The sequence below is a fragment of the Clavelina lepadiformis genome, chromosome 1 (assembly GCF_947623445.1).
Source record: "Clavelina lepadiformis chromosome 1, kaClaLepa1.1, whole genome shotgun sequence".
Taxonomy (NCBI): domain Eukaryota; kingdom Metazoa; phylum Chordata; class Ascidiacea; order Aplousobranchia; family Clavelinidae; genus Clavelina; species Clavelina lepadiformis.
In genome coordinates, this window is record NC_135240.1 from 20,586,489 (window position 1) to 20,601,337 (window position 14,849).

Here is a 14,849-nt window from a genome sequence, read left to right on the forward strand (position 1 = left end):
AACGCTATTGTCGACGAAGAACCTCGACCGCAGATGTCACATTGATCAGCATTTAATAGCTAAATTTTGAACTATTCTAATTTCAGTTTTAATAAAAAAAGAGAACTTTTTTCAGTTCTAATATTAATGTCACATTGTTCTTCAGTTCTAATTTAAAAACATTGGCCCGCAAGATAAAAAAAATTTCTGATTTTGGCCCGCGATGAAAAGAAGTTGGACCACGCTGATATAGAGCATTGATAGTCTATTAATTTTTATAGTTAATTTGTTGTCGCATAATTATTATTAACCTTTCTCAAATAGGTTTATCAAACTATAGGCTATCGGCTAAAGGTATTTTGGCTGACCGAAAGGTTTATATTATAACAACGTGTCCATAAATTGCATGCACGCTAAACTATCGCGTAAAACATAGCTCTGTTAGCCGAACGGGTCATTATTATACGCAGTTATAAATTGTGAAGGTGTTCGTAATTTGTGTACGCGTTCACAAAAGCAGTGTTCATTGATTGTCAACACGATTGCAATTTACAAGCGTGTATAGTGAGACCATAGTGAACTGTTTGGCCAACACAGCTTAATTTTTATGCACGACAATTGAGGGTGCTCGCAATTTGTGAACGCGTTAGTATATGACCCTTTTGACCAAGGAAAAAATAAAACCTACGCGTGCGTAAATTGCGATTATGAACCTTTCAACTAGGCAAAATATCTTACTTAGGCTAGGTGTTCCTAAATTGTGAACGTGTTTGCAACTTACGAACGCGTTCATCGAAGCGAATTCTGATACATATGGATAACCATACATGACTTTCACCTTCCTTTGGATAAACAAAGATTGCAATATTTCAACTCCGTTAATGTTTGAAACATTTCCGCTTTCTTACTACCTTGGTCTAAGACTGCGTCCATTTTATTTTAACTTCTGTGGTACAAAATGCTTGGTTGAGTAATGATTTTATGTGCCTCGTGTAATTGTTTGCATAAACAAGCTACAGCCAGGATAAGCCAGCTGTCTTTCATTATACAGGGATCAAAGATGTTTTAATACATACTGTAATATTGGTCTTTTCCTAGCTAGCTGAAGAAACAGAATTAAACAGGAAAATTGCTGACAAAATGCTTGAAACTGTTAAGGCATGCTACAGGTGCGGTACATAATCTTACTTTACAAACATATAGAAAAGATCTGAAGAAGATAAAAAGATATTGTGTTAATACCAAATACAATAATAGTCATACTTCAGTCTTCCATAACGTAAATAATTATGATTAGTTGCAAAGTGGAAATGACAGAAATCAGTCCTGGCATACTCTTGCAAATTAATGCGATTTGGAGATAAAAAATTGATAATTGCACTCCGGCATAATCTCAATGGGCTATTAATTTCTAAGTTGCATCACAACTGATGCAATGACGTGATGTAATGAAGTTACAGTACAAAGGCAAAAGCATTAAGACGTAATATGGCGGTACATATTCCAACGGCTTTGATAAGACAAGACTGTCGTGTAAGAAAAACCATTTTGGTCAGGGTATGGACGTAACAAAACGGCATACAATTCACAATGAGAATCTGTTAAGTGCACACAATATATCATTCTAAGATAATTCATGTAAAACTTAAATATTTCCGTTTTCACACAATGATGCAACACTGAAATTACTGGTCATCAGTGAAGAAAATTGAAGTCACTTATTGCACATTCATACACAAAAGCCGAAGATTTGGGTAGAATTAAATATATAAAAATTGAAGAAAGATTTTAATAAAACTGGTGCTACGTTTCCAGTTGGAAATACACCATGTAAGCGTGTATATCCATCAAAAGGACTTATAATTGGCCGTTAGTTACTTTTTATGTAATAAAATCACAGAAAATCGAATAGGCACAAGGCGAAAATAATGCAAACTGTTGCTGGACGTACACTGTACATCATTGAAAAAAATGGTGATGGGCTATCGCGCAGTAAAAATGAATCTTTAGTCAATGTAAACTATGCGAAAAAGCAACCTTTTACTATGTATGCACGAGCAATTGAGCATACATACAGGTGTATGTATACACTTTTCCATGCAACTTATAAATCACAAACACCACACACACAAAAAGATTGTACTAACAACAGATCATAGTTGGCAATACTCATGCAAAAGAGTTTATCTGATCAAGGCAATGTTACTTGGTTATTTAAGTTTTACCTGACTTTCACTAAAAAGTTTGTTCTGCTTAAAAGTATCCATGCTAAAGGAAAAGTGGTGTGGCTTAGACTCATACAATCCACAACAAAACGTGGAAGATAAGCCATTGGCAATCGATGGTTTAATTACGCTGTACATGATCATACACCGCATCTTCTGCAGGGTTTCCGTCATACCTTAAAATGCATATGTTGAAATTAGGATATAAAATAAAAATATACCTTCCTAAAAATACACATCCAAATTCATGTCTAAACAACGAACATGTTTAAACTATGTGATTAGTACCAACGTTGTAGAAACTCAGGCTTGGATTGTTCTACTGCTAACAAACCTTGAAAAGTCGCCGGTGGTGGCGTAGGTTGCATCTTGTCCAGGTGCTCCAGTACTCCACTGATCACAATGCGATAAAGAGTCATAGTCAGCCTCATTGTTCATTCCACCAATATTGAGATGGCTGTATTCTGATGCCAAATCTTCACCAATTTTCTTTCCATTTGTATTTGGAAAGGATAAAGCTTCAGAGTAGGTTGCCTCTGACACCATAGGGTTTATCTGGCGTGGGGGTTTCTTTGGACCTTCAACCGGTTTCTCAAATTTGCTGGCTCCTTTTGGTTTCTTCTTGCCATCTCGAACTAAATATACACATTAGCAAACTAAATATACATATCAGCAAAATTTTAAATACATTTTGCTACCATGGGCAAAAAAGTGTCAGCATCACAAAAGAGTATTATCATTTAACACAACTTACTTATCAATGACCTCGACGATGTTGGTGGAGGTTGTTTGTTCACTGGTTCATTGTACATGTAATTGTCATCTGCAGTGCTATGAGATGGCGTTTTCTCTCTTCTTGCATCCAGTGGATCAGCATAAACATTTGTATCAGGAGAAAAATGTCGTGGTGAAGCTGGTCGTATAGGATCAGGTGACTGGGCATGTGGCATTACAGGATAACCTTTTGCTTGGTTTGATAAACTTGAGGTACCTTCACAATAAACACAAATCACATATTTTCAGATTGTTTAACAATGATAAATGTTGAAAGTGTGGCCAATAAAGAATAAAGACAATACCAAGACATACCTAAAATTTAAAGTACATCATATTGCATTAACACTAGTATTATAAAATCTTACCATATTTTCAAATAATAAGGGGCTTATACATATTTTTTGAAAGGGGTAGACTGCTAGGGAATATACAGTATGTTGGAAAGAGCTTATTGCTCCCATCTGTCTCATGCAGTATATCATAGGTAAATGCAATTTAGTTTATCCAGGATCTTCAGACTACCTAGAACAGGGTTTCTCAACCAGGGCCCCATGTCAATGGTGAGCCTCTGGGAAAATCAGTTAAAAGATAACGATTGCATGCATTTTCCCACATTGAAAAAAACACAATCCGACTTCTTGTACTCAATATGCTTTGGAATGTTCAAGTCTCTTGGAAAATTTTAAAGCTAGATTTCAAGATATCAAAAGCAAATAGCTGGAGCTTGATGTCTTTTCTATCCCCTTCAATGTTACACCTGCTTCTGCACCCCCTGAGCTTCAACTCGTACTCATAAAACTACAGAGTGATGAGATGCTGAAAACGATGTATCTGAACAAGCTGTTATTTGAATTTTATCGTGTTTATGTATCAAGCAAGAGTTTCCAAACTTGAGAGCTTACGCTCTCAAATGGTCATCTGTTTTTGGAAGCACGCACCTATGCAAACAATTCTATTCTAAAACGAACATCACAAAAAGTCGTTACAGGTCAAGGCTGACAGACGAAAATCTTGGTATGCAGTTGAGAGTTGCCACATCATCAGTTCGACCTAATACTAAGCACTTAGTAAAGCAAAAATGTTTCCAAAAATCACACTACGCAAAAAATTTCATTAAATGCTTCTTTGTTATTTTTTAGTATTTTATGCTTCAATACTGCATTAAATGACTTCAACTGTATGGTTCGCATGGGTTTTTATTACTTTCGTTTGTTGTTCATTACTGTTGATGAACAATTTCATTTTTCATTTGTAAAAGATTTCATAATATGACTAAAAAGTTGTGCGGCCTGCTCACTCAGCTGTAACTGACAAAGTGTCTCGCGACAGCGGATAGGTTCGTCACCCCTGACTTAGAGTAAAGGATTGATCAGATGATCAGCATACCGCTGTTATTAAAAACAATTGAGCTAAGTTCACAAATTAATAAGATAGTTTTTTTTACAGTATATCATATTAACTAAATTGCAACCTGATTTTTTATTTATTTTTTTGATAAAAAAGATGGCAAAAAAAGTATGGTACATAATATAGCAAATTCCATAGCAAAGTGATGGCTAAAAGGTATGATACAAGACTGTACTGAGACTTCAAATTGCTACTTGCTGCCTTCCACTATGATGTAGGGCTTATTTTTGAGGGCAAGACTTACATTACAGAACCCTGCAAGGGTTCACGTTCAAAGTCAGTCTTATAATACAAAAGTATATTACCTTATTATTAGGTTTGATCTGCATTATTTATGGCTATGACTAACTAATTTAAAAATAAAAACAGCTCAAACATACTTGCTGCTCTACCCCTTGACGACGCAAGACTTTTTACATTGTTTTCAACTTCTTTAAATATAGCATTATAGTCATTTGTAATGAAATAGAACATGCCTGGAACATAAAAAACTATGCGTTACGCATACCAGTATAACACATACATTTATAATCACAATCATCATTAATGTACGTTACCAAAGTAAAATAAAATGTTCATTGCCAACAAACTAGGTGTGTACCGAATCCTGTTTTTTGAATGCAGTCCGAAACCGAATTTTTTATAAAGAAAGAAACCAAGCTATTTTGGCCGAATCATGCAATCTAGGACTGTAAATATTCATATTATATAAGTGAACAAAAGAGTACCTACAACTTACAAGTCACGGCTTATATAATTGTGTTATTACGATAGCTTTCTAACACAAGATTCTTAGTTATATCGTGCAACAGAAAGGTGAGTAAATGACATAATTAGATTTCCTGTTACGTGCAACAACATTTATATCCGTGGTTGTTATAGTTTTCCTGCATTCCTGCAGTGAAGGAGTTTTAAAGAAGTTTTTAGAAGTATTTCAAATATTCGGTTATCGTCCAAATCACTTCAGCCTGCGAAAATTTCGGTGCACCTCTACCAACAACAACAAATTGAATAATATGGTAAAGAACACACCAGGTCCAGAAGGGCATCTTCGACCAGCTTCTAATGAAAATTCTTGTTTGTCTCGACCGTATCTAAGTGTATAGAATTGTTATAATTATACAGTAAGTAAGTGAACTGCTTAAATTGTAAAAGTATGTTTTGTATAGTCAGTGGTATACATAAAAGTCGAGTGAAGTTTTTTTTCATTAAAGCAGAGAAATATATCAAAAGTATAAAGTTCTATGTATTGTGGCCATGCTTCTTGATATATAATTAACTCATCCTGTCAAAATAAGCTGCACAGCATTTTCAATAAAAGAAATGAGTGTTGGCATTTTCCTGTTTTGTCATGATGATTTACTTGTTCTAAATAGAGGTGCCCCCACATTAACTGTCAGATCTATGTAGTGACTATTTTTAGCATGCTGTTGTAGCATTAAACACCTGCGTGATTCAACTGTGAAGAAATTTGTTGAAATGCTGAAGCAAAGAAAATAATGAAAGTTGTAGCTAGGGGCTCTGATTACATATAGTGGTACTATGTTAAAATGAATTTCATTGCATTTTAATCACTATATTTACTATTATGTTAAAAGCTAAATCTTGTAACTTAAGTAAAAGTTAATGTTTTTAGAAAGTAAGTTGAAACATATATTAAAAGGAATTATACATATCCATCGAAATGCATCCTGACATATGCATCACACGCTACATGTATGCTGACATATACATGAGGTCATGAAAGTGTATGCTGCTTGAAAGGCTAACAAGATTGTTTCCTTTTATGGAGCAAACTGTTCTAAGTGTACCTTGCAAAAGGAAGTCTACATGAATCACTATCGCTGACATAATGAAGTGACCATTTCATAGCACAACTAGATCCAGTAAAGAAAGCTTTTCATACTAGTTTGGCCTTAGTGCTCTGATTAGCCAAAATTTAGTCCATTTCACCAGACAAAAACATATTACTTACCATAATGTCTAAAGGCGATGTTAATTTTTTGTACAGTGACTTCAAAAAACTAAGTACCAACCAAAGACTTTAAAATTCAAGCAGATTTGAAGTCCATGCAATGCCTTACTTGCGCAAGTAGTGTAATGGCCACCGAATGATAACTTTTCTAGTGCTTTTATCCAACAAGTGGATGTTTTCGGCCGAAACTGCTAGGAAATAAGATCCATGCAGATCAAGCTTATCTGTCACATCTGTTTGTTTTATCTGAACGTCGAAAACCACTATAGAACAAAGCAAAAACAATGTCAAAAACAAAGCCAACAGGATGTTAAACACTAAACGCAAGTAAAAAGTAAATCAAAATGCCACCACCTTCATCAGACATATGCTCCGTTCCTGAATTCACTTTAAACACAACTGAGCTAATAGCAGCACACCATTTTTCGCGGTCATCTTGTGCATCAAATGATAATATCTAACATACATAATCATACTACACTCAAAATGCACTTTCACAAATAGTTCACAATTAATGCATAAGCACATTATTTAAATTGGTCAGCTTATAAACACTTACTGTAGTGCATTTGGTCCTACTATTAATTACCGCTTTTTCTGATTAATGACTTGACTAGATTTACAAATAGAAACTTAATTTGGCAAACATTATTCAAGTAAATACAATAGCTACTACACAGTAATAAAATTCGTAAATGCAGTGTTTGTTATATTTAACCTGTTGCTTTTCGTCCATAAAATTAATCCGAATTAGATATTCAGTTTTTTTCCCGTCATTGGTTTGGTCTGTTGTGATATTTGCACATTTTTCCAAACTAACCGTATGCTAGAAAATGGTAAGACAAATAGCATGATGTTAACAAGATATCAGACTTTATTTGTTTTTGCTAAACTAAATCACTCATAATATGTCATCTATTGTCTCCACATGTAAGAAATAAAAACATCTACTTTAAAACCTAAATTGCAATGGTATAGTAGCGGTGCAGCAGAAAAGTCCCATTTGCAACCATGGATATGTTTATAAGAACACTCATAAGTTAAGCGCACTGATGTGACTCAAAATGGGAGAGTACATAATCTTATCTTTGCGTAAGCCAGGCAATATGAAAACTGTTGAGTAGGCTTTGTTATTGTGATATAATGAAAGTGCAGTGAGGCGGTTGTCACACTAATTCTAAGGCTTAACTGTTGTGTTATGAACTTACAGAACTGCGTTTTATGCTAGGGTATATAGTAGATAAGTCATACAGTAAATTGCAAAATTTGAAAACTGTCACAACAGAGGAATGGTTAAAATGTTCATAAATACCAAACCAAACAATCTTGGTTTTTATAAAGGAGTTAAGAATTTTGCTGAAAAACAAATGTTGTGTTGATTTAAATATGAAAGTCAATGGGTTTGTTAGCTTATCACTGGTTTCTGAGTTCATATACATATCACATGCAATGGTCTACACTCTACATCCTGATAATATTCCATTCTCTATGTATTCCACTGCAATTCTGTAATGGCCGATTCAATAATAAATGCCATACAAGGTTGTCACTGCCATTTTTGTTACCTTTGTCAATGATAGCATTTGCTTATAGTGACACTTTCTCAGAAGCCACTTCCGTTGTCACTATAGATGATTTTTACTGTATTAGATTGGTGAATTCAGTGTTTCACTAGTGTTTCCCAACTTTTTTTGGCGCTCATCCCAATTTTATTTGTTACAGTATATACGTGTATATACTGTAACAAATGCATATATATATATATATACGTGTATATACACATCACAATACAGTGCCTATTGTCCATGATTCGCATAGGTCGGAGGTGTTAATGAATATGGGGGCAATGGTGATAACAAAATGTTTAATTCAGTCTGGTATTCATGAACATAAGCTGACTTCGCATATTCAAACTTTGGTTAACTCAATGTAGCTTTCTTAAGCTAGGAGTTAATAAGTTTTACTTTGTTAGTAAAAACTTAGTTAACTGCTAAGTGACATCACCTTTTTGCCACTTCTATCTCTCTTATCAAAGCTGTCTTTAGAATCAAATAGATCAAGTCGAGGTAATCCATGCATTGACCTTTTGTACAAAGCAGCCCATCGCTTTGGCTTTGTCTGCAATATAAATATGACTTGCAAAACACAAATTTCTCTGTATATTAACTTATGTACAAATACATACTTATATATATAAGTATATACACATACTTGTATTAACAATAAGTATTTAGTTTTATCACAATATTTCTCAAGATACTCTGGTCTTTCCAACTCTGACTACTTTTAAATAGGAAATTATAATGCATGCAACCACAAATGATCACATCAAGAACATTTGCGGTTTACTTTTACTAATCCTGTTGACTTGCGGTGAATCACAGGGCCATTAAGGATTTCATCCTCCATCCTGGAGCAAGGACTGAACTTTCAGATGAGTTTTTACTTACATTTAATTAAGTCACATATGCTATGCAGTAGTTACTTAAATCATGGCAGTTAAACTAAAAGCAACTTTCTGCAAAATAAAAAATGAAGTTCATCATAATTGTTGTTATTTCAATGTTAAAAACCAAATGGCATTTTTAAGCTGCTGTAAACAAATTTTATACAGTATAATGCCATAGCCTCTCATCAAACGGACTAGCTATAACAAAGCATTCCACAAAGAAATCCTGACAACAACTATTACTGACATGCGACACCAATCAACATACATTACAGCTAAGGAAGTATAATAATATATTAATACCATTTTATACTGATGGTCTGCAAATTCAACTCACGGACGATTAAACCCAGGACATTTTAAACCAAGAACTATTCAAACCACAGACATTGGTTGGGTCGTCTTGGGTTTAATGTCATTGTAATGGGTTGAATCGACCTGAAACCGTGTATAATAAATGCCCTGTTATCAGGGAGCAATTTAAAATTTTCACTCATAATAACTCCTAAAAAGGCAATAAAAGTACAAAATACACCAATCAAAACAAAAACAAAACACAGCAAATAAAAACACTGTCATAAATTTAAAGGAATCACAGGCCAATAATTTGGATGATAGTTTAATAAGTTTCTATCAAATTGTGCCTGGAGTTTTGTTTCCAGTGATAATATCGTGCCAGCCCCATTGCCATATAGTTCTTCCATATCAGCTTCTCGAACTTGTCCGGGATGCTTATTTGGGGCATGGTGTGTTCTTGGCAGATCTTCAGCAGGACCTACATGTTGTAATGCAGTACAAATATTCACAGATATTTACAATATAAGTACATCATACGATTAGAAAGTCAGCCAATATCAAAAACAAATAGTAGCCATCAATGAAGTTTTGTGTAACCTTGTGTATCCATAATATATTTGTTTTCTTCTTCTTTTCTCTTCTGTTTTATTTTTTCTGTACATCAAGGAAAAGTAATTTTCGATAGAAAGTATAGACAATGGTGAGACAAGCAAATTAATTGTCACTGATATTGTGAATATTGTGATTCATCACCACAACACACACAAAGTGTAAATGTCTATACAATAACACAACACACTTCAAAAACAGATAGTACTTATTCAAAATATAAGTCAGTGTTTCTCAACCAGGTTTCCGAAAGACTTCGATAAAGGGTCCGCGATAAAAGGGTGACATGTGACAGCAGCATAGTATATTACAACCTGGCAATTGATACAATTATTCACTTTTTGAGATCTGTTGTTGTGTTCATCTTCATGTCTGTTTCAATGGGTGCAATTTTAAGTTGGTTTGGTTTGTTTTTTGTTGTTTTATCTGATTTGAGTACTGTTCACCAATATCCATAAACGTTAGACAATGCTTTGCTTTGGAGCATTGCCGTGATAGGATAGCTCTGCAAAGAAATCATGTAGCTTCAATACAGTAAAAGCAATAACGTTCAATTGTTTGAAAACTAAAGTGCATTCTTAACACAATGTACTGTTTACATTTTCCACTCACATAAGTTGAAAGTCAGGAAGTGCTTAAGCGTAAAGCTCATTTAGGTCAAATAAATCAACCAAGTGCTGTATTTTGTAGAATGCGCACCCTACATAAATGTTCGGAACAAAATAAAAGTATTTCTTTACCAAACTTTGGTGAAATGTGTGTGCATGTTTATATGCCTGAGGTATGCATATTGCAATAACTTATGTTTTGTTACTTGTAACATAAACATTAAACCTTAAGTTAACTATGTTCCATTTTGCTTGTACCTTAATCCCTTTGCTGGAATGTTTAAAACAACATGCAACCTAATTAGAAAATTTAAAGTAATTCCATGGAATTATCAACAAAGTATATATTTTTGAAGCTGATAAAAACTTGAAGCCGAACTTTTATATCTGGCTTATGCTAGGGTTGGTTTACTGGTAGTTATAAAAAATGGTGATGTTTCGAATGTTTTTTTTAAGCAAATGTCACCGTTTTATAAGATACGATACTCATTCCATGTAACAGCAGAAGCACTTTGGACAAAATACATAGAAAGCACCAGGCTAAGACCACTTAATCTTTTCATTTTTTGTTTGTTCGTGAAACTTTGGCGGTTAGTCGTAGACTTTTAAATATGAATGAATACGGTAGTGTACCGATAATTATGAAAGGTTTAGTGATCGGAAAAAAATTAATGCAGCTGTTCCCTGAAAATGAGAATGACATGTAGGCTTCTTATGGGTAATGAGATTGAGATACACTGACATAAGTGGTTGTTCCTAGACACATGTTAAAACGGCTTATTACTGTATAGTGATATGCAACATAATCCTTATAAAAATCTAACCGAGCTCTCTTTGATGCTGAAGGCTCTTGGTAAGAAACTCTTCCATAGCACTGTCTTTTTCTCCGCCATCTTCAGTGGATGTTTCATCTTTACAATCATGTACACAGTATTATTGATCATATACATTAAACTTTAATTGAATTAGTATATTATACTGATATACAATATTGCAGTATGGGCGGTGTCCATTGCTACCTACATGGCTAAATTTGAGCTGAGGTATTAAATTATAACAGGCTGCAAAAAATTCATTTGGCTGGAAGGAAATCTTACATAAATTCTGGCTTCAATTTTAAATTAGCAAAACTAATTGAAAATATTTTCTCTTTTATGGTGCATAAAATGTAAGTTGAAGGACTAGGTTTATTGTTGGCTATAAATGTGTAACTACCTGAAATGCAAAGCCTGAAAGTTTTTCTATGGCTGGATAGAGATTTCAAATTTATGTTTCAAATCATGCTGACCATGACTCGAGTTTATGGTCCCAATCAGGACATAATTTGTAGCAATCTTGCAAAGATTACAGATTAGCATCTAGTAAGCATAAATAAAAACATGGGGAAAGAGATATGATTCCAACAAATGATCTTTCCCATACAACTATGCTATTTTAAATATTGTTAATAAATTTCTAATAGTCTAATAACGATTCTAAAGTAACTTGAAATAAATTGGAAAAGATATTCAATAAAATAATTGGTTCCTTTTGTGTAATAAATGAATTCTGAGCAAAATCTTGTCATCACTAAATCGTTTAAAAAAATTCTGTGGACATAAAATGTAAACACTGTAATATCTAAGAATTTTATATGCAATACAATGATCACCTCTGGATGGCACCAAGTTTTCCAACTGTGTGTTTTGATTGCCAATTTTTGCTGGTTTGTCCAACAAATCAATGTCTGGGCAGTGACGTGAAACTTTTTTTTTATTTCTGAAGTGTTTATCTGGTTTTGAAGCTTTGCATCTTAATTGCTTTTGCACCTTGGCTTCACACTCAAGCATTGTGGGAAAAAGTACTTTTTGAAACCAAAGATGCATTGATTGACATTCATCAGAATAAGGTTGATTGCAATACCTTACACTCTCACTCATTACTTAAAAATATATAGGCATTTACTAATTTAATCACTTCTGCGATCCAACTTGTGGCCTCAGAGATCTGTAACCTGTTACCTGAAAGCATATGGCTAAAAGATCAGGGCAATTAGTCTTTTAAAATAAAACTATGCACCAATAATGGTACTGTTATTGATTACATCACAACTTACATCCAAAAAATTAACCCAGTGCATGAACACTGAGTATTTGGAGAAAAAGATTTACTATGTTGATATTACACTCAAACATAGCCAATGCATTGCCAATTATACTAATATTTTAGTTATGGTTTGAGCACACAACCGTGTCGAAAGGTAGTAAAATACCAAATGACCTAACTGTGACATCACGAAGTAACTTTTTTGTGATTTTGCGCTTGCATAGCAACACCAATTCTCTATAGATCATAGTGTATGCCATATAGTATTGCTCACGCACGTGCAAGACTTATAAACATGCATGCCAAACATTTACATATTCACGTCAATTTACAGTTTAATAAATAAAAGATTAAGGCTTCAGTGCATGCCATCAAAAATTTGTGTCTTTGCACACACAATTTGAACGCTGGCATAGATTCTATTCAAGTCTATAAGATGGCAATAGGCAAGTGGTTGATAATCTGATTAACTAACTGATAACATTTTCTGGAGAGCATCATAAGCATGTTGTAAGTTACCGATACAAGTGGTTAGATGAAGGACAGTGAAACAAAAAGGTGGGAAAAGATAGACTTTTTGTTTGTTTTTATAATGATGGATACAAATCTTTAACACTCAGACTGTTATCCAAAAATTTTAGCCTTTTAGATTAAATTAAGACTAGACTATAATAATGAAAATGAACAAAACAAATGTTTCCAAAATGAGAACATACTGTATATAACGGCGTGTAAGCCCCCTTTTTTGACAAAATATTAGGCCAAAACAACGAGAAGGGGCTTATACGCCTGACCAAAAATTTGTAAAAAAATTTACGTCTTATCGGCCAAATTCCATTCTTACCTTAAATAGGCGACATCTGATCATCTTTAAACAACAAAATTAAGGAAATTTACATGTATAGTAATAGTTCAAGTCTGTTGACTTGTTGTTAAAAATCATGAGTGTGGATGTACCGGAAATTGAGATTTTTTTGGCTGACCTTCAACTTTTGTTATTAACGCCATTGCATTTGTAGCCTACTTTCAGGTTAGGTTTTATCATGTTTTGATTCCTGATGAAAGTCATTGCAACTACACCATTTGACATCAATATCTTTAAATGAGAGGAATAAGATGAATGTTATGGTTTATCATTGACACTTCAAAGTGTTTCAATTATTGATTTATCGACCATGTTTAAAAATAAATGCTTTAAAATATAAACAATATCTCATGGTCAACGCACACAATTTGGATGATGTTCGATGGAAGTAGTGGTAAACAGTCGCCTTCTCTACGATGCATAACGTTTGTCAAAGAAGAAAAATTCGAGGGGGTCTTCTACGCCAGGTATACGTTAAAAACATATTATGGGCTTGAAAACTGAGAGGGGGGTTATACACCAGTATTTACGAATAACCACACTCGCAGTTAGCTTTTACAGTGCTGTAACTAAGTCATTTTTTTAGGAATCGAGTAAAGTCAAGTCATTTGAGAAGTTGACTTAAGTGAAGTCGAGTCAAATTACTGATTGGATCAAGTCAATTTAAAATCTAATGCAAGTCAAATCAAGTCATTTCATTGGCTATACCTTTAAACGATCGTTCGCAATGAAATCAAATGTCTGTAACTCAGATGGTCAATAAATTAACAGCCAAGATTTAATGACTTGGTCAACTTACTTTCCGATACTCGAGTCAAGTCAAGTCATTTTAAGCATTGACTCAAGTCAAGTCAAGTAATTTAAAAACGTGACTCGAGTCAAGTCAAGTAATTTAAAAACTTGACTCGAGTCATTACAACACTGGCTTTGAACATGATTTGTTATTATAAACAGGGCTGTATTGGACAGGGATCGCCTTCCCCCACTTTTTTGATCAGGATTGCGATCCCTTACTTCTGCTTGCTTTGTTTCATTTTATCCTTATTTCTATATACATTTGGATACAATACCATAACTGCTTGACAGCGAACCCGCACTTCCTTATTTAGGAATACACCACTGATTATAAGCTTTAGTCTGGGCTAAAGTCCATAAATAAGTCTGGTCTGGCACTTGTCGGCGAGATCTCGATGGTGCTGGCTGACCAAAATTGGGGTAACTGAAATATGGTGCAACAAGTGCATTTTGCAGTTGGGTATAGGCTAGCCTACACGCAAAGCCTGTGGACGCTGTTTTTCGGCAGAAGGTGAAAAAATTTGAAATATGGAGACATTTGGCTCCTTTTTTCTAATAACGAGAAGAACGGTGGATCCAAAGTCTCCTTTTTTATTTAGAGGTCGCACCTTTACCCCATAGTGTAAAGTGTGGTAACTTTACAATAGAATTGAAAAGCAAATACCAAATGGTGCAGACAGTAGCTAGACTATACGTATTCATCCCTACTCTTACTGGCATGGGCAATTGGCTAGGGTTATGGTTATTAACTTATTACTACTGGCTACTGCAATTTAGT

At 34.2% G+C, this 14,849-nt stretch overlaps 2 protein-coding genes across 3 annotated transcripts; both read right to left on the bottom strand.

The window, feature by feature from the left end:
- Nucleotides 1-1,040: 1,040 nt before the first annotated feature.
- Nucleotides 1,041-8,855, bottom strand: LOC143444181 (docking protein 1-like). Its single transcript, XM_076943322.1, has 10 exons — nucleotides 8,713-8,855; nucleotides 8,368-8,481; nucleotides 7,082-7,189; nucleotides 6,718-6,820; nucleotides 6,473-6,626; nucleotides 5,421-5,482; nucleotides 4,769-4,864; nucleotides 2,959-3,195; nucleotides 2,539-2,839; nucleotides 1,041-2,380 (listed from the first exon to the last, which is right to left on the bottom strand). Exons 1-10 carry the CDS (start codon nucleotides 8,770-8,772, stop codon nucleotides 2,326-2,328), a joined length of 1,290 nt encoding a protein of 429 aa, XP_076799437.1. The 5' UTR covers nucleotides 8,773-8,855; the 3' UTR covers nucleotides 1,041-2,325.
- A 23-nt stretch (nucleotides 8,856-8,878) lies between these two features.
- Nucleotides 8,879-14,849, bottom strand: LOC143444182 (uncharacterized). Of its 2 annotated transcripts, XM_076943323.1 has the most exons (4): nucleotides 11,978-14,842; nucleotides 11,151-11,237; nucleotides 9,707-9,763; nucleotides 8,879-9,587 (listed from the first exon to the last, which is right to left on the bottom strand). In XM_076943323.1, the coding sequence occupies exons 1-4, from the start codon at nucleotides 12,243-12,245 to the stop codon at nucleotides 9,388-9,390; spliced, it is 612 nt and encodes a 203-aa protein (XP_076799438.1). In that variant the 5' UTR covers nucleotides 12,246-14,842; the 3' UTR covers nucleotides 8,879-9,387. The 2 variants fall into 2 exon arrangements, with proteins under 2 accessions (XP_076799438.1, XP_076799439.1); XM_076943324.1 differs by lacking the exons at nucleotides 8,879-9,587; nucleotides 9,707-9,763 and adding an exon at nucleotides 9,770-10,223 and having other exon boundaries at nucleotides 11,978-14,849.

What these genes read in the sequence shown, in the direction of transcription:
- LOC143444181 (XM_076943322.1), bottom strand. Translation starts at nt 8,772, where the DNA reads ATGGAGGATGAAATCCTTAATGGCCCTGTGATTCACCGCAAGTCAACA. An exon ending in AGTCAACAGGATTAGTAAAA is followed by an intron (nt 8,482 to 8,712) that starts GTAAACCGCAAA and finishes TTTATATTGCAG; the next exon opens with ACAAAGCCAAAGCGATGGGC. An exon ending in GGAGCATATGTCTGATGAAG is followed by an intron (nt 6,627 to 6,717) that starts GTGGTGGCATTT and finishes TTTGTTCTATAG; the next exon opens with TGGTTTTCGACGTTCAGATA.
- LOC143444182 (XM_076943323.1), bottom strand. Translation starts at nt 12,245, where the DNA reads ATGAGTGAGAGTGTAAGGTATTGCAATCAACCTTATTCTGATGAATGT. An exon ending in AAACTTGGTGCCATCCAGAG is followed by an intron (nt 11,238 to 11,977) that starts GTGATCATTGTA and finishes ATGATTGTAAAG; the next exon opens with ATGAAACATCCACTGAAGAT. An exon ending in TCAGCATCAAAGAGAGCTCG is followed by an intron (nt 9,764 to 11,150) that starts GTTAGATTTTTA and finishes CTTGATGTACAG; the next exon opens with AAAAAATAAAACAGAAGAGA.